This window comes from Chroicocephalus ridibundus, chromosome 1 (genome assembly GCF_963924245.1).
Source record: "Chroicocephalus ridibundus chromosome 1, bChrRid1.1, whole genome shotgun sequence".
Classification (NCBI taxonomy): Eukaryota; Metazoa; Chordata; class Aves; order Charadriiformes; family Laridae; genus Chroicocephalus; species Chroicocephalus ridibundus.
Genome location: NC_086284.1, coordinates 193,484,036 through 193,504,161, shown reverse-complemented (window position 1 = coordinate 193,504,161; position 20,126 = coordinate 193,484,036). Strand labels below are relative to the sequence as shown.

The window sequence follows — 20,126 nt, the reverse complement described above, 5'->3', positions numbered from 1 at the left end:
CAGCCACCACTTCTGTAATAAACAGAATGTATTTATGAAAAATTACGTTTTGAAAGGCAGCAATGACTGAAGTGGAAGCAGCAGAATAGATCTGTGGTGCCTGCACCGTGGGGGTGTGTGTTGTAACGTGTCGTACAGGCAGTCTCTTTTAATTTTTTTTTTTTTTATTTAAAGAAAAAAGATAATCTAAAACGTCTGTATCACTAGAATAGTTTAGTGCACAAAGACAGCATTGGACAGTACCTGGCCTAACTCTGGGGCTGCCCTCGTTTTTAACAGCTCTATCATAATGTGACATGAAAGACTAGTAGCAAAAAAACCACCCCAACAATTCAAATATAAAACATTTTGTACAAATATATTTTTCTTTGTAGTACATAATCACTCTTAAAATACATCATTTCCTTAGTAAATGTTTGCACCAATATTAAAATAAATAAAATATCCTAGAGAAAGTTCGGTTTCATCATAAAACTGCAAACCAGAAGAGTATAAAAATTAATTTCATTATTAAAGTCTACGTCAGAGAGGTTTCTTCTTAATTTTTTTTTTTTTAGGCCAGAGTAAAAAGCACGCAAAGGTGCCAGACCTATGCAAGCTGTGACAGTTCCACTGCCGGGAGTCCTACCTTTCACTAGATACCGATGTCAGGCTGCGCTCATCCCGCTGCAGAGTCAGGTGGAGCATCTCCGCGGTTTTAAGAGGAAATATCAATTGTCCCTTAACTGTGGAGACGGGACAGAAGTTGACTGGCTTGCGAGTCAATATCCTCTCTTCCTTCATTCTCACCTACGCACGCGGAGCGATGCGCTCTTATGAAAGGGCTTTTTCTGCTAAACTGAAATTACAAGTTGCTGCATAGAAAACAAAGAGCAGGAAGTTTTCTGTGCGCCTTGCCGATACTGTCCCTTAATTTGTTTGCAGGAAGTGAATCCAAAGCAGCTTTCTACATTCTGATTTTTCTATTTTCCATTCAGGTTTGATTATTTTTCTCACATCCTTCCTGTGTCTGGACCTCTCACCCCACTTCTAAAAGTTTTCTAAAACGAATATGTTGGGCAAAGCAGGTTACTTCTGTTTGCCATCTCGTTTGTACCGAATTAGAGCAGCTTTTCAAAGGAAGTCTGGTTTTACCATTACAAGTGGCAAAACTTCAAAGAATGTACTAACTTGCACACGATTAACGACGGAAGGGAAGTAATTCCCAAATGCGCGTGTTGTCGCTGCAGCGAGCGCCTCCTGCAAGGTTCAATTTGTGCATGGCTCCCGCAGGTTCAGGAGTGTTGGTCCTGTCCCCGTGCGGCACTGCTGACGAGTCACTCCGCAAAAAGAGTGCCCGCACCACGTCTCACAGCCTCGTCTCCTGCACTTCTTCCTCCGTCTCCTCCTGCAAGGCAGTGATTTGGGGTCTAGGCTTGCGTTTGCTGGAGTTTCTGTGGTGCACCGGGAGTAGCTTAAGGCGATCAGCGTGGCTGATGGCTTGCCTGAAGGAGCTCTTTTCGTTCAGAAGCTTCTGAATGGATTCATACTGCCGCAATTTATTGTCCTCGATTACCTGAAGAAACATATCACCTCGTTACGTGAGCAATGGTGGTGCTGACAGAATTCAGCTAACAGAGCAGGGAAGAGACACAGAGACAGAGATCTTCTAACAGGAAAAGCCCCGTTAACAGTTTGCAATTTCTAATTATAACCATAAAAACAGATGTTAAAATTTTAACATGTGGAAATGTGTGTATTGCTCAAGTTACAAAATGCCGTTGGGCTTGCCTATTTCTCCTTGTGACTTGATTCTTACCTCTGAGATCATTTGTTGAAGTCTCCAGGTACCATGGCATTTCCCTGGCTCTGCTCAATTGCCAGGTTAAGAAAGCGTTAACTGCAGAAGAGAGAGTTACATGGCAAGCAGAGGGAGAAAGCTGCCAGCAAGGTGCCAGCCCTTCTTTGCTTTCTTCTCGCCAAACAAGGAAGTGCTGCTGGCCTGTGTTTGAAGGAGACAACAGGTTTGCCCTGTAAGGCTGTGCCAGCTTCCCCTGTCAGGCAGCAAACCGGGAAAAATCAAGCTCCTCCGCTGGCACTGCAATGCCGGCACATCTCGGGTGAGGGCACAGGTCTGACAGGAAAGAGCTTTTAGCAGCTCTGTTGCTAAAATGTTGTTTGGACAGTGGGAAACCTGCTCCGGGCGGAGGCTGCCTTTGTGCCGGGGCTCTGCCGACACAGCTGAGCGCAGCAGGGGCTGGGGCTGGAGGCAAGGCTGAGGTCCAGCACGTGAAGAGGAGCAGCACATCCAAAAGCACGTCCAACCTGCCTACTGACTAGCCTGCCTCAACTTCAAACTGTATTCCTCCTGCTGTGCTAATACACCCAAGCAATTGCACATGGAAAATGATGTTTCACCCTGCTAATAAAATGAAGTTCTCTTATGGAAGAGTCAAGAAAATACAGAGGAAGGAACCTCATTTTTAAGAACAATTACATACCTTGCCTTTTATTTCCTTTACTAACCATTTTTATATAACAAAGGAAATACCCCAGGACTTCAATATTTTGTCACCTTGATTAAAAGAGAAAGGAAAATTCAAGTGGCTTGATGAAAGAAATTAGTGGCTCTGACCATCAGATGTTTTCTCGAGAAACCCCTCTGCCCCGTGGAGCCTCCCGTTGCTCAAGACCAAGTGCAGCTGTTTCTGCATTAGCAATGGTAAAGCTCTGTGAGATGCTGGGATTTTTCTGGAGCTCCTGAGCCTATCAGCAGTATAAGGCACCTGGATCAGCAACTGGGTTGCCTACACAACCGTCCTTCTGGTTGAAAGAAGGAATCCAGCTCTTCCATAATGTGAAACTCATCTGAACACAGGCGCCCCGACAGCTCATGTGAAAGAGCAAACAAGAGCCTGTTGCTCTTCTGCAGGTGACTAAGTTGCTCAACTGCCCTGAATGACTCCCATCAATCCAGCCAACTTCATCAATTCAGCTTGGTGTGTTTTGCACGTCCATCAAATGTAACGAAACAACAGTGTGCAAGACTATGAGAAACGCTCACCAAAAATCGCTGGCACTCCAGCATTGCCTCCAGCCTGTGTTCGGAGAGTATCACCGTGCAGTTGGCAAACGCATGCTTCAGAGTCTTCCTGATCACTTGGGAAGTTCTGAAAGGCAAACAAGCATCAGCGTTGAGACTGCAATGTACATGCCAGCACAGCTCATAACTTTATTGATGGTATTTAATAGTTTAGCTGCGTGTTGTAAAGCTCAGGTGCATAGACACCAACACTGCAGCGTCTCAGTGTGCTGCGTTTCTGGTGTGAAAGTAGGTATCAGCCATAAAGCTGAGGTTGTAACTAGACTTCCCTGATCCTCCATGCATAATTAATGACATATATTACTGAAATCAGGTTTAGCAGCAGATCAGACAAGTTACAAAAGGTCTCTTTAGATGGTGCTGCCTCACTGATTTTCTTATTTCGTATTAGAAGATAGAACAAATAAACGAAACGTACACAGGGTCCAGGTGAGCACTTGGTTCATCCAGCAGCAAGATTTTAGCTTTGCTGAGAACCGACCGGGCAAGGCACATCAGCTGTTTGTGACCGTGACTGAGGACGCAGCCTCCATCCACAAGAACGAAATCAAGCTGGCCTGGAAATTGCTCAATTACGGACTTCAGCCCAACCTGCCCGAAAGAAAAAGAACAGGAAAAATCAGTGAGATACGCTTACTGCTGACTGTGGGTATGGCAACCAAGGCCTTTAATTTCCTTGCCTTTCATTTCTGACAGCAACGAGGAAGTATAACTTGATGAAAAGGAGAATCTGTCCTATAAAGACTACAAGCTAGCAGCTGGATCATGTGAAAAGCACATTTGACTCTTACAACACGCTAATATTTATGTTGGGAAGCTGAGAGTTAACACTTCATCGGTTTGTCACATACAATGCGTTTTGGCATTTTGACCAAAATATTCTGAGTTAGCAGGCTAGAGAGAGCGATGTATTTGAAACTTTTTATCCAGCAGCGATGTATGTCATTGGAAATGTTAAGGAAAGTGATTTTTGAAAGGAAACCAAGCCTCTTTGTCTTGGTTTTACCCTAGTAAGGAGGGTAAAAAGAAATGACCAAAATTCACATGCTACACTACAGCAACAGAGACAATATCCCAGGTCACCCTGGCCGTTGTCTCTATGGCTCTGAGAGCGTTTCCATCTGCTCCTCTTACTGCCCCAAAGGTCCTGCACGCTTTGTTCACACTCACTGCATCACGGACTTCCCTATAGCACTGCTGACAAAACGTTTAGAGGGGTGTCTGTGCCAAGTGAAGCTGCTTCACTGTGACCAGAAACCAGAATCCAGCCCATGAGATGTTTTCTGACTGTTTCTCCCAGTGCTCCTTTTTTTCTGTCACTGGGAGATGCATTTCGTACACCTCAAAGCAAAGCTTTGTGTCTTCCACAGGTCCAAACTGACTGTGCTCCTTGGCCTAATCAGCAGCTTTAACAGAGAAATTTTTGTAAAGTATGAGAACTAGGAAACATATGTGAGTTGTGTTGCTCCAAAAGATGATATAAAAATGCAATGCAACCCAAGTGGTTTACGAAAAGCCCCCCATGGATTTTTGAAATATTGCTGATCTGCAATTCCTTTTCATTCCAGGACAAAAAAAAAAAAAAATTAATTCCTGCTTTGTGTTTCCATTTTACATGAAATCATATTAAACTGGTGTGGGGGGGTATGTTAGTCGTGTTTCTGAAGGCTTCATGCTTTTATCTATAAGCATATTAGGGCCACGGCTTTGTTCCTCATTCCTCTTCTGAACACACGTTGTGTCCTTCAATAAAATTTTGCAATTAATGGCTGGAAAAGGTGCTTTCTTCTAAAAACCAAACAAGGTTTCTCCATATACCTGTAGGGTCCAGACAGCTGACTGCAACAGTAAAATTTAGCCTCAAAAGTTGATACAAGTCTGACAGATTGAGATGCTGAAATATAAGGGCAATAAAAAGTGAAATATCTGACATCTGTTCAGACAACGCCTCGCTCTCTGCAGCTGATTGCAAGGAGAATAAAAAGCTGATGCTGATCTCAGCAGTATTCCCTAAATCCTCAGCAGCGTTCCCAAGGTGGGTCAGGGATAAGCTGACAGTGAACTTTCTTTCTGTGCCATGCTCCCGAAGTTACACTGACTCACTGTCACTAACAAGCCAGCTTTCAAGAGCATGAACATTGTAAACAATCCAATCACTCCCACTAAAAAGCATTATAGCTCTTTTTTTTTTCTATTTGCTTTGCACTCTCGCCTGTGCAATGAAAACCTCTCTATCACATACGGATTTGCCAAACTCCTTAATGATAAACACTTAAAACTAATTTTTTTTTCATACCATTGTAAATGAGGTTTGGCTCTTTCTTTAAAATCCCAGGCTCAATTCACACACACACAGTGAAAACAATCCTCAAAAGCAGAAGGAGAGCTTGTCTTTTTCAAAAAAGGGGATGTTAATCTACACTCTATTCCCCCCCCCGCCCAGAGAAGCAGAGAAGAGGGTGTTTATTTCCCCCTTTTCCAAACATAGGGAAGAAATTAGATAAACCCAAGAGAGCAAGCAGAGACAGAGTTAACCTCCTGGACGGGAAAGAAGGAAGCTTTCGGATTAAGTCCCACACTTAAAAGCATTTTCTGACACTTGAGACTTGCAACGAACAAGGGAAAATGGCATGAATTCATTGTTGAATCTGTATTAATTAGGCCATCTGTATTGACTAGATCATCTGCGTTTGCTCTCTAGGCTGCAGCCCTTTCCCTCCCTCCTGTAACTCTCATCTGCCTTTTCTCTGGGCATTACAGACACCTGTGCAACCTATTAAGCACTATCAGAACCAATAGGTGGCATCTCACAACCATAATGCACAGGGTTTAGCTCAACATGGAAACAGAACTGTAAAAATCTGGCCCCTAACCTTGGGGACTTTGAAAACAACAGTGTTGCTAAAACCTCAACATAAAATTAGAAGAAAACCTTCAGGTTCACAAAATCTGATATTCCATGATTCTTATTTTCCATGAAAGAGGCAGCTGCCCGTGACACAAGCTGTACGTAAGCCTGAATGTGGTGTCAGAGAGTGCTCCTTCTCAGCTGGCTTTACATTGGCCTGAGAATTGCAATAACTGGAAAATATTTTGAGGAAAGATTTTTCTAAGCTGAGTATAAATATTTCCTATTGTAATAACACCAGTCTTCTTTCTAGGGCAGGCCACAGAGATTTTTCACTTTTTTTTTCTGGCCTCCAAAATGTTTACTAGTCATCTTTACACATTTTGGTAGAAAAATGGCCTTACAGATATTTCATATATTGGGCAAGTCATTAAAATAAGAAAAGATTACAGGATGTTTTGCTGTATCAGCTTCCTCCACTTTTTTTTCTCTCAGGGTCACCCAGCAGAGCCAAACATAAAACCTCACCTACTCTAAATCACTGCATGAGGAACCCAGGTTGTGCTGTATGGAAGTTTATCTTCCCTTTTTTTTTTTTTTTTAAATCTCTGACAAAGGCGCCTTTTATTAGGTAATAAGGAAACACGGTTTATAGCACAGCATAACCCTTCCTCAGCACTTTTTTTTTTCTAAGACTCTATATAAATATAACATACAACAATCATTTGACCTACACTGCGCTCTGCTGTAACCACTTCACCAGACACAAATAACATTGAACGGTTTTACCTCCTCTGCAACTTTCCATATTTCTTCATCATTCCACTGCCCATAAGGATCCAAATTCATCCGAAAAGTTCCAGAAAATATGAACACTTTCTACAAGAAAAAAGATGGACAGACACAGGTAGATAGATACCCTGAAACATTGTGTAAAGCATTGTAAATTGTAAAGCATACAGAGAAAAGAATAACCTTCTGCAATTACCAGATAGAGGTTATTGCAGGTTATTAAATTTTTTTTAAAACATTGTTCCAAAGAAAGTGATTTTAAAAATCCTTATGTTCAGTTTTTCACAGCTGTCTTGATGAAAACTTAGCCAAACTTGTCTGAAAAACAGTCAAAACATCAAATTTCAGCAGTTTTCAGAATAAAAGATCTTTGTATTTCCATTTTGGAATAAGCCTTTTAAAAACCATTTTTCATTCTTTATTATGTGAAACATATTCAAACAAAAAAAGATCACTAAACCAAAGTGTGTCCTTCCATGATTTTGTTTCAAGAGGAAAAAACTGTTGGATGTTTGTCAGTATTCAGGGACACTGTCCCAAACTGGTTTTCATCAATGAATTTCACTGTTTCTAACCAATTGTAGCCAAATATGTATCAGCATCATTCTGTTACCTGACATTTCACCATCTCCTGGTCCTATACCAAAAGAGGGGGTTTTTCACCTCTCTCTCACTGTCACATCACTGAGATGTTACACAGCATGACCTGATTCATGACTGTAGCAGCAACAACCCTCTTGCTGGCATAGGAGGCTTCCCTGAGTGATGCTACAGCCGATGCTCTCTCTGTGCTCCGGCCTCCCTTCCATCATGAAGAGGATGCGCATTTCCTGGCACTGGGAGCCCCGTCCTTCTCGCACTGAAGTCTACTACTCAGCTCTACTTTTCTTATCAGTTTAGGCAGGCAGATTTAAGTGAACATCCATTAGATACACGTTTTTGTTGCTCGAAAAGCAATGACTCAGACAAAATTAAATATTTGTTTAATCCTTCTTTACATGGGGTGGGTGTGTGAGATTCAGGTGGAAATGAGGTTCTTCAACAGACACTGAGCTTGCACAACATTTCGTATGAGATAAAACCGGGCTGTTGCTTTCTATGCTGCGAGGTACACCTGCTGCTTACAGCAGGGAGAACTTGCTCTCAAAGAATGCAAGTGCCTTGTTGAGAAATATTACCATTTGCTTGCTCTTTCCTTGTACATACGGAACAAATACCCAGAGGAAAGATCTGAGGCAATTATTTTCTTCTCTTTTGTCTTCCTAAAGAAAATATGTATTTAGAGAAAACGTGTTGAAATGCCAGTGATTTACAGCCACATAATTTCTTGGAGTCTTGGTAGTCAAATGCTACTGAAATCAGTGAAGGACTAGCTGTCCCAGCAGAAAATGGCTGAGGGAATATACTCAGCAAGTACTTTCTCGGAGTTTGGCCAGTCTACCACAATTTCCACCTGACCTAACCCGGGAACTTGGCATTCTTTCATCAGATTTCAAAGTGATTTATACACGCATTTACATTAATCATTTCACTGTGATTAATTAAAAGTTTGAATGTGGCAGAGGAAAATAAATTACATTAATTAATTTGCTTAATTAAGAGATGTAAACTATTGCCAGTAATTTCTTTGGTGTAAGAGAGATGGAAGTACCTGATTCAAGAGAGGAGAGGAGAAAAGCAGCTGCACAGTGGTGCCCTGCGGCCAGTGGGGTGGATCTAAGGGCGATGGGATCTTCACCGCGCAGCCAGCAACACACCAACCGAGCTGCAGCGCAGGCAGCAGCCCACGCAGCTAAAAGTCATTGAGGCACTTTCGGTAGAGACCAGGGGGAGAAGCAGACTCTTTCCTTTATAATCATGATTGTTAATAACAATGAATGCCTCGGTGAAGCACAGCGCAGTCCTTTTCCCATGCCCCGCACTGGTTAGGTGGCATGAGCGGGGTGACATATTTGCAGCAGGATTAGGTTCTTACAAGTAGTGGGTGCGGTGGAAATAATACCACTGTGGAAACAGTGTCAGACGTGGGTTTGTTCCCACTTTGAGCACCATACATTTAACTAATGGAACAGGTATTTTCATTTCTCAGTGGTAAAGAATAGTTAACTGAACAAACCTGTTTTAAAGAAGACAGGGCTGAATAACATTCCTGCTGAAGTGCAGCAGGCAGAGAAATAAAGGGTACTACTTTCTTCAGAAACTGCTGTTATTCCTAATAACTGTGCTTTCAAGGAGCAGGGCACTAAAAGCGAGCCATTCCCAAAAGTACTTTTTTTTTTTCCCCACAAGGTAAATATTTCATTGTCCTGAATTCTGGTACTTTTTTCTCCAATTCAACATCTCCTTCCTCCCAGCTCACTAGAAACCACATAGGGTTCACTTGGGTAAATATCTTGTGAGTCACATGGGCAGTTTAGAGTCCACTTAAGCAGAAGCAGAAAAAAGCACGAAAAATTCTTAAAGGCTAGAAGTCTAAGTGAAAAAAACCAGAAGTTAATCCCATGGACATACATGTTGTTTATAAATATGGAAGAAGTAGAAATTATGAGGGTGTTGGAAGCGGGGATGGATGGCTGGGGAGACTGGCAGCAAATCTGGAACCATTTCCTTCTCAGTCACTTGTTCAAATTCACCCAGGATGATAATGCGTGTGATTACACACTAAATAGTTTCTCAGATCTGACATCCACCCACAAGCAAAACACTCGGGAATAAAAATATGGTCACGTTTATGTTCTGACCACTCTAAATATTGTAAATCAGCCCCTCCCAAAGGCTTTGATCCCCCTCAGTGACTACAGCCTCTGCATATTGCTGACAGCGTGGGATATACCTAGCTTGTGGGGATACGTGTCCTAAGTGATTTAAGTGTTTTGTGGAGAACCAAGACCCTGAAGTACCTAAGCAAACGCATACAGAAGAGTAAAGGATGAGTTGACAAGAGGCTGCTAAGAAGTGAAGAGTATCCTGGCTCTGAGTAGCTGCTACTGCAACAACAGACACCCCATGTGCAGCTCCTCAGCCAGACCCATGGACCCTCGTTCCCATAGAACCCAGGGCTGGAAAGCAAACACAACATCATCTGGAACCATACACCAGCTCCACACACAGAGACGTTAGAGTAACAACAATATGACCTCCATGTAGCCTCCTCCACTTCATATATATTATGGCAACAATATCAACATGAAAGAAAATCAAATTGCTATGTGAATGCTTTAGTATTGGGTGTGGAGTTAGTGGATTTGTCTTCATAAGGGTCCATTAGGGACTTTACATTGAGATTAAAACATTTACAGACAAGAATAAGAGCATGGGAGCAATGAAGACCTTCTGCAAATCACTTCGGGACCAGTTCTGAAATGTTCTGCCCTGAAGATCCTAAAACCTCTGCCTCCCACAGAGCTTACTGATAAACACAAGTGCTGTGCTCCTGGCAACACTGAACCCATGATGCAGAAAACAACCATATACTGCCCAAAATGAGCATGTGGGGTTGTTAATTAATTAGGAACCCAGCCTCTGCAGGACACTCTATGGGACCGCCTATGGGAAGCAGTGCTGCACCGTGCCTCCTGCATGTAGCGTGCTGCAGACACCCCTGCGGCCTCCAAAAATGAACAGCCCTGAAGGGCATGAGATGCGACGAAACAGTGCCAGAGACAGACAGGAGGAGAGACAGACAGATCTAATGAGCAAAGTGAGACAGCTACTGAAAAATTGGAATTACAAAGATAACAGTTGGAAAATTTCACTTCTTAAGTAAAATAACGGAGCAAAAGCGATTTAACTATTTTTTTGTCAGCTGGAAGTCCCACAAACTGTAGTAATCTCATTTTCCATGCTAAGCTTGATTTTAACTCTATATGGAGCATTTACACATAGAAAATGTGTGAGATCCGCCAGGATGCTATGGAATAACACTCAAGAAGACACCAGACGTCATCCCCTTCCTTTGAGCTAGCAGCAGCTTATGGGTCTCCGGTTTCTCCTCATTTATTTTACTCGAAAATGGGCTGCAGGTCTCCTGTTCTCCATTCAAAGCTAAATTTCTGAAGGCATCCTCTCAATTTCACTCCATTAAATACTTCAGGATGGAATCTGCATGAGGATCTGTATGCAAAAGGGCTTCAGTGTGTGGAAACCAGATGCAGCTGGATGTCCTCATCCTGGAAATGTGGTGGGGAAATTCTTGCAGTACAAGCATCAGGAAGAAGGGATGATGGGCTGTGATTATTCTTCAAATGGCCTGTTATCACTGGGGTAATTGTTTTGCATGAGAATGACAAACATCCTGTAGGAGCAGCAACGGGTGTGAGGAGCTACAGGAAGGAACTTCCTTATGGGTGCTCCAGGAAACGTGTTTTATATGATTTACCCCTTCATGCCACTGCAATATGCTGACAGCTGGATTTGAGATACTGAAATAAATAGGTTTTTGCCTTTGCTCCGGCTCATCGTGATCCCTGACCACCTCGCAGGCTGTTCTAGCATCGCCTGTGTGGAGCACTTGGCGGTGTGTTAGGACACTGCATGTGCTATGCAGGCGTGCATCAATGTGGTTCCCACAGAGGAAAAACACTTCTTTTCTTCTAAATTGGGAAATTTAGGGATAAGGAAGAGAAGGAGAGAGTTGAAAAGTTTTCATGAGGAAGTGGTCCTCAAGTAGAGATCTCTTCTCCTTTTGCTAGCGAAGCCTCTCCTGGAGATGGCGAATATTCACATGTTGCTGCAGGCCAGCCTCACAGGAAAGGAAAAGCAACTGGTTTTTTTTTTCCATTCGAAGCATAGGTGAACGGCAAAGAACAAAAGGCTCCCTTTGTTCTGCTGGGAAAGGCAGGGTGGCATATGCAATTTCTCTTCCCTGCTGGGAAAGTGCTGGTGAAAACTTCATTTCATTCTGTATGTGGGAACTTTTAAGGCATAATGTGCAGTTCTTTGGCAAGGCTTTGGGACAGGAGCTGCGAGCTGAAGCACACAAACAGGCTGGCAACTCCCGTGACCTTCCAGAGAATGGAGGGATGGGATTTTTTGGCATTGATCCATGTATTAGGGACTTCCAAACTGAACTAAATGTGTAATTTTAACAATGAACTAACAATGCACCTCACTAGCAGAAGGGCAAGTTACACTGCCTGTGTAATAAATGTCTCTCGCATTTTGCTGACGGCTGCAGAATAATGTTTTCTATACCATTAGTGACTCTGTAGTGAGTACTCAGCTATGAGAATTATTAATCATATTTTTCACTGGGACAAGGAGGCTACTGGTTACCAAGCACTCTGTTTTCTCCTCAGCTCACGTGTACCCAAGGACAGCTGGAGATGGAAAGCAGAAACCTTACTGGGCAACCACATCCCAAAGGAAGAAAGGGCTGAGAGCAAAAGGATGACAATGGGAGATACAGGGAAGCCTGTTCCACATACAGAAAGTTATACTTGGCTGTATAGCTACATCAGGAAAATTTCCCAATGGAAACATAGCTTTATACTGGTAAAAGCATCCTTCATCCTATACAGCCATCCTTTGGAGGACAGCTGTATAACGTACCTGTCCTTGAAACTAAATAGACGCAGCTACATTTGCAGTTCACCGCACAGCTGCCTCAATCTGAACGGGTGACTTCTTTTCATGCTGCAGAACTGAACCAGCAACAATAAAGAAATAGAAGTTTACAGGAACAGACAGACATGAAAATGTTGAAGAGAGGATGGAAAGGGTGACGACAGGTCAGGTACCAAAGGGCAGCTTGCCAAGCAAGCCTCACCTCAGCAGGCAGCGTGTGACCAGCCAGGCTGTCGGTAGACTCAGGCAAGGTACAAATCTAACCAGTGGACTCACCACCGCTCTCTTGGTTCTATTTCGTTGGGGGTGCAACTTGGCAGTGAAGAAAAGGTCTAGTGGCAAGGTCAAAGTGCTAAAAAATTGCTGTCTTTAAGGAAATTTCAGAGCATGATTGTGGAAATGCACAGAGAGGAGAGAGCTGCGCCTTCTTCACATGCCTACTTTAAATAAATGCCCCTCAGGCTACTGTGGGATAACATATTTGAAAGGGAAGCTATCGCAACACAAAACTGATCATGAAGTAGAAAAACTAACTTTTGAGTCCCTCTTGTGTTTGCAAAATCAAAGCCATCGTGTTTCCAGCATGAGCATTTCAGCATCTTTTAACAGCTACCAACGCCAAGACAGTGTCATCAGGAACAGCTTGGTCAGACTTAAATCCCACCTCCATAACACTGAAATAAATCAGGAGTGACTATAGTAACTGAGTGACAGTCATGTTAGTGACTTCACTACAATTAGTTTGGTTTGTTGTATTGTGGTAGAAAGCAGAATTTAGCCTACATACCCAAAAAGGGGTAAAAATGAAGATAGACCTCTGCTCTGCTATGATGACTATGGAAAAGAGAACCACTATTTTGACAATATAACCTGACAGCATATTTTTCAGTTAAGTCAGGTGTCCGATGCAGAGTATCTCCAACTATTTTAAAATGCCTCATGTAGTCAGTGCACAACCACACCTCATGTAGTCAGTGCATTATACCACACATAGGTTCACTGCCGCTCACCAGCTTTCTAAGACAGTAACCACCTTTCTAAGACAGTAACCACCTTTCTAAGACAGTAGACTATCTATTGGAAACAAACCAATATGCACAGGAAGCAGCTGACAACTCCTTTACGGTGGGGATGGGATGGGAGGAATAGCACAATAGCGATTTGACAGCTGGCAGTCAAAAGGAGATCCTTAGTCACTACTCCAGGGTGGGCCAACTAGGGTGACCAAGGATCAAACCATACTTATCAGTCTCCGGGGAAAGTAGCCACCCCTCAAGGATGGGTAAAGGCAGGACAGACTGCATGTCCCCTCGCAGTGTGTCAGGCTGACATGCAACTTGTGTCCCTCTGCCTCACGATACCACAAGTGACTCATTGGTAAGATTGCAGTCAAGTGTTAATTGAATTGTTCTGCCACACTCACAAGATTCCCAAAGGAATGAACCTTGTTATGGAAAAGACTGTGTATGTTTAGTAGCTGAAGAATTATCCAGTGTGTAGCTTTCAAAGAAGAGAAGGCCAATAAGTGTTACTCCTGTATCAGCGTTGTTGGAAAGGACTGACAGCTTTCAACAACAAAAATACAAAACATGGCATTAAAATTATGCAGTTCATTCCATCACTTTTCATTCCTACCTTTAGAGTGAGCGACCATTTTATAGTGTTACTGCATGCAGCCAATAATGTTAATTTTTGCAACAGAAAATCCAGATTTGTAACTAATGCAGGACACTGGTCCAGTGGTGGGAACATTGGCAAGGGACTCAGAAGCCCTTTTCAGTTTGTTTGCTCCTCCTTAGACTATTTTTCTTTTTCCAGTTATTTGAGAGTATTGGGGTGCCTAAATCCAAGTGAGGAGCTGCTTCCTTTTTCATCTCTGAAATGGTTTTACTTCCCATATGCCAGCACTGCTGCAAGCATAAATAACATGAAGTGGTCCCTTATACACGCACCATGGCATGGTAATGAGAGGTGACAGCTAAAGAAGTGATGAGTCCATGCTGGGGATCAGCTAGTGGTCTAGTAAAGTATGAGAAAAGCAGTAATTCTGATACCGGCCTGTCAGGGAAAATAGGCAATGTACGGTATTCACATGTTAACCATAATATGTGATGTGGGGCTTTAGAAAACAGTAGCTGAGAGCACCATTGATTGTATTTTTTTCTTCAGGTGTCACTATCTTATTTTGAATCAACATGCAAACTGTTTCAGAGGTGCAGGGCTAAGCAGCCTATGAACACTTCTGTTTGAGTGTGCTGTACCTTCCCATTTCTAGAAGAGTTCTTGTGAGAGTGGCACAGAAACCCTCAAAAAGTAGAGTTTGCTGAGAATCATTCCATCCATCCATCCATCCATCCATCCATCCATCCATCCATCCATCCATCCCACTCCCCTTTTCACAAAATCTTTGCCTTTTGTTTCTGTTTCTCAGCATAAACCAACTAACTTCCAGTTAAAGGTAACTATATGAATATGGATATAGAACCAACTAAAATAAAGGCACAAATAATCTCATTACCTGAGGAATCACTCCAAATGCCTTCCTCCATTGCTGCACGCTGACCGTGTTCCAGGAGACTCCATCAATCTGGATATCCCCTTCTGTATTCAGCAGTCTTAAAAATGCAAAAAGTAAAGTGCTTTTTCCTGAACCAGTTCTTCCTAAAAGGCCCACCTGCAATGCAAATCATAAAAACAAACACTTAATACTGCTCACATATTAACCACAGACCAAGGCAGAAACACTTAGAGATCACAGCAGTGGAGAACAATCGAAATGGATCTCATCGGGATAGCAAATGTCATGCGTTTGGAAACTATAAAAGCAAGGGTTGAATGAAACACTGGGACAGACTCTTCTTTGTTTTGTTAGAATTAGCTAAGAAAAAAGATCTGTTAGCCTACCCTTAGCTGAAGAACAGAAGTTTGTGTATACATTATCTTGTACTAATTAGTCCAGCTTTTTGTGCCTTTCCCCTTTCTTTTGCTATGGAGCCCTCTTCATCAAAACCCCATCCAGCAGACAAAAACCAAGCTAGGAGCGCACTCGAATCACACTACTGAGCTACTCCATTTCCATAGAATTCAAAACAGACGGCCCAAGTCTGATCAGACCATCAATTTGTGGTGGGGTATCTTGGGCCCGAGGCAGTGGTCACAGCAAACACCATGCCATTGCCCTCCCCCAAGCAGCAATGCAAATCCTCAACCCACCCAGCTGGTGCTGCCTTTCCTGACCTAAGAGGTGGGAAGAAACATAATAAAATGTTGTGTTTCCCTTGTGGGATTGCACTGACCTATCACCGGAACAAGCAATATCTGCAGTAACAACCAGCAAACTGCAATACTGCCTTTTCCAACAGCTGGGTTTTACACAGTCAATGCTGTCCTTTCAGAGCGTGGGCTGGTTTTGTAGGGTGACAATATACATGTGTAGGTGAAGAAAGGGATTCTTCCTGCTGCCTGGCATGTTTTCCTTAACAGTGCCCCAGGCCTCCAAACCAGACGAGCAAAGCTCCGCACTGTGTTGCACAGACCCCCACAGCAGAGGGGAGCTCTGCTCTTTCCTGCCTGTTTTACACATGCTTCCCTACAGGGCAGAGACAAATCCTCTCTAGTTTAAGGAGGACGCTCCAATTCTGGAAGCACTACCTCTGAGTCCAGGGTTCGTCACCAAAATTGGATCAAGTTCTTTCAATAGCCATTGAAAAAAGGACCTTTGTTTTAATTTTTCTGCCCCCTCTCTGTACAGTACAAAAGTATCTTTCATTTTCCATACTCCATTGCTTCAAGGGATTTTCCAGGAAGTAAATCCATCAGACCGCAGCGGCACCCACACCTCCACGCTCCAGGAATCACAGGTGCCTCTCTTCAATAGGCAGAGCACTTTTGGGATGGTGCTGCAGAAGTCAGACCCCCAGTTTCAAAATTTCGGTGTCTTCAAACTTAGTAGATGAAACATTCAGTTCATGCAAACCAAGACAGGTCTACCAAACCTGGCAGATACTGGTGCTATCCAAACTAGGAGCAAAGAGCAAGGCAAACTAGGAGCAATGCTTTGACTTGTGGCAAAGCCAGGGAGCTGTCACTAAGCCTGTTTTGTCATCTGTGTGGCAGAGTTAAAATCTCCTCTTCATCCGTATGGCTCCAGCTCAGGAAACCATGGGAGCCTTTCCTCCCACCCCACTGAGGATGGCCCTTCAGCATGAACTTAAAGCAAAGCATTAAGCCTCTGCCTAACTGCTGTCCTGAAACTAAAGCTCTTTCTTGAATGCAATCCCAAACCCACATGAAGATTAATTAGAGGTTTGTCAATCTTCTGAAGAATAGAGCTGTTTATGGTTTGTTATATAATAATTTGGGGTGGCACAGAGCCCTCATGGAATGGGCGAGACGGCACCTCCACCCTCCGGCTGCCGGAGCCAGCGGTGCGTTACCCTTTTGGCACAGCGGCCGGTATTCTTTCCTGCCCTGCTCCACCTGGGTCAGGCTGCCCCCAGCGTCTGCGCTCACCAGCAAGCTTCCCCCTCCCCAGGAGGAGAAGGTGAACAACTTCAGGCACAGGAATATGACTTGAGGAACTGCTGCATATGTATTTTATCAGTATACTCTGCTCCTCATGGCCAGCAAATATCCCCACTGTGCTAAGGCAGATTTTCCTTGCCTTCTTTTTGTTTGTAGCCAATAATCCTACCGATGAGCTCATTTTAGGAAGAGACATGAGACATTTCTGTTCTTCAGGTGCTTTAGATGATTACTTTGTTTTGTGACAACATCATGTTTCCATTTAAAAAACCTTATTGAACTCAACCCACTCTTGACTTAATGAATAGGTTTATAACGACACTTCTACAGTTGAACTTAATAGAAGTCAGATCGAACACAACAAAACAGTGTCTCACCCTCTGCCCTGAACTTATTGAAAAAGAAATGTTTTCTAACACAGCAGCTCCTCCTTCACTGTATTTGGCTGTAAGGTCCTTCACAATCATTTGGCCCCCGGATGGCCAGTTCTTCTCTTCCTTTGCATGCCTGTTTTCAATTACAAGGGCATCTGAAAGCTGGTTATTCTTCTGTGGCTTAATGGTATTCGTCTCTTCGGTTGGCATGTCAATGAATTTAAATATGCGTCCGACAGACCGCATCTAGGAATGAAAACAAACAGTATTCTAATTGTAATTAATACTTGGCTACCAAAGCAAATGAAATCAAATTATTCCTATTTCCTAGCCAGAACAGTGAGTCTCTTTTCTGTGTAAATTATACTATGATACAGTTTTCAAAGGTAGGGCAATTCTTGTGTAGAGCTCTAGATTCTATTGTTTTTCTGCTACTGACATTGGTTAAACATGTGATTCCACTTGCTTCACTTTTAAATGAACACAATAGCTCTTTCTACCTTTTAAAATGTATTTGGAAAACTGTAGGTGACCTGTATTTATGAAAACAAAGTATGATCATGAAAGCAATCTTGGGAGTCCTCAACTCCTCCCTCCTGTAAGGGGTTGCCCAACCTGAAAACTGAAGTTCCTTGAATAATGACTGATATCCAAAGATCAGCAGAATGCATGGGATTTAAAGATGTAAAGCAGTAGCATCAAGTAAAGAGGAACAATCATCAGTCTTTAACATCTGAATATGTAAGAGAAATTATCTATACCTTTTAACAAAAAATTAGTAGGAACTAATTTTATATCTGCAATTATATATATTAGGTGAAATAATCAAGTCCTGTAGTTCATGAACTTCAGATAGAAGTTGCTAGTAGCAGTCTTGGTAAATTTTTTCAAAGGATCATGGGACTAGAAGGGATCCTCTTGATATTTTTTATATAGAGATAGATAAATGGATCACAGGTCAATTAATAAAGAGGCAAATCACCTCCTTCACTAGAACTCCACTGCTCAGGTGGTCAGAAAACTTATTTTTAAGTCTATGGACCAGTTTGTTCTTGTGCATTTGTTAATTTTAAATTCTAAATAATTCTTTTTCCTAGTTGCTTTCCCCATTAATTTATGGAGGACCATCTTAGATCCAGTCAGCCTTTCTTCTCCAGGACTAAAGAAAATCCAGGTTTAAGCCTCTTTCTTAACATATGTTCTCCTTCTCCAAACATCCCAGTTTAAATTAATCTTTCCTGTCTGACCAGACTGTACACAGCATTTTGAATGATGTTTCACAAGGACATTGTACAAAGGCATTGATACTTTCCTATCTATATTAGGAATATCTTGATCAACACATTCCAGGATCATAGGCTCTTTCTTCACAGTCACATCTTATAGTCACCTTCTCATCAAGCAGTGATCAGCCAAGCTTTCCTCCATCTTAGCCATTTCTAACCGAGGAGATCCTTATTTACAACAAAGGTTATTCTTAGCAGTCCCTAAATTTAAGCCTGCACTTTGGCTACTGAAATCTGTTTTATATCTGCCGTTTGGGGTCACCTAATATCTTTCAACTCCCAGCATCCTTCATGCTACCAGTGCCTTTCAGCTTTGTGCCTTTGGCAGATTTCTTCAACAGAATTTTTTTTCTTTGTTGAGAGCATTAAAAAAAGATTAAAACGAGCTCGGTCACAAATCTAATCTTTGTTGAGTAGCCTCCCTACAGCTTAATACTTACAGCTTAATGCCATTTCCTTTCTGTCCAACTCATTAACTAGTTTACAGTTCTCGTAATAATCCCGATCCCCTTCATTTATATAATTTCTGAATCAGAGCCACAGCCAGTGCTTTCCTGAAGACAAATGAGATCAACTACATTACTTTTGTCTGGCAAATAAATTACTGAACTGAGTTATCAGGTTAGTCAGATACAACCCTAATTTCAGCAAAGCTGAGTGCATTCACTCTGTAAGCACTGAGTCTTTAATTACTTCTTCAAAATAGTTTCTAAAGACTGCTGCCATCAGACTAACAAACCGATGGTGGCATCAATGACTTCTTATTTCTCCTTTTTAACCAAAAGCGATGATTGTTATTCTATCACGTGCCACCACTGCTGCCAGCTTGGTGGATTCATCTGAAGTGGCCATTACCAGATCTCCAGCTTCTCAGCCAGCTCTTCCTGCACCCTGGGATGGGATGTGTAGTCACAGCTTGTCTGTGCACGTGGGGTGGCATTGCTCCAGCCTGGTTTCACATGTTTAACTGAAATGTCCAGCTGCAGAACCCAATCACACTTAGTTGAAGACTCTGATTTTAGATGGGCAGACTCACAGTGGTATACGTGTCCCTCCATGAACTGTACAGGAAATTTAGGGAGACCGGGATTCTAACTCAGATGCTTCAGTTTCGTGCTCACAGCTAGGCTGGTTTTGCATATAATTTCCACCTCAGATATTGTAAATCCCATTTCTACTTTCTGCTCCACTTTCAACTCCCCAGATAAAATAATGGCCTTTTACTGAAAACTGAGATCAAGTATTTATTCGGAATTTGGGCCATTTGCAAGTTTAACTCTGATTTTGTCAAGTCTTTCTTCTCTATCTGCTTCTTGACCTCCAACGCGTTGCTTGTTTTGGTTAACTAATTCATTCTGTAGAGGCTGTCATTTCTAATATACTTTCAGAGAACGTTGCTCATGCTGGTAGTCCTAGAGTCTATTGTTTTTCTCCTGCTATTCAGGAAACAAATTTCAGCCCCTTACTTAAAGAAGATGTGACTTTACATTACATTCAGTTTCCTAAGTGTCTTAGTCCAAATAACTTATTTAACAGATTTCTCATTTTACCAACATTCGTCCTTGTAAACAACAAGAGTAAACTGTAAGATAGTGTCAATTTTTATCAGTCAGAAATTATTTAGCAAAAGAAATTAAAAAATAGACACCTGCATA

General features: G+C 42.4%; 1 protein-coding gene across 1 annotated transcript in view; it reads right to left on the bottom strand.

Moving 5' to 3' along the window:
- Window positions 1-243: 243 nt before the first annotated feature.
- CFTR (CF transmembrane conductance regulator) overlaps window positions 244-20,126 on the bottom strand; it is a 93,958-nt gene continuing 74,075 nt past the window's right edge. The window contains exons 22-27 of the mRNA XM_063323241.1: window positions 17,189-17,431; window positions 14,806-14,961; window positions 6,720-6,809; window positions 3,501-3,673; window positions 3,044-3,149; window positions 244-1,555 (exon numbers count right to left, since the gene is read on the bottom strand). Coding sequence (XP_063179311.1) covers window positions 1,349-1,555; window positions 3,044-3,149; window positions 3,501-3,673; window positions 6,720-6,809; window positions 14,806-14,961; window positions 17,189-17,431 — 975 coding nt within the window. The 3' untranslated portion in view covers window positions 244-1,348. The remainder of the gene's footprint in view (window positions 1,556-3,043; window positions 3,150-3,500; window positions 3,674-6,719; window positions 6,810-14,805; window positions 14,962-17,188; window positions 17,432-20,126) is intronic.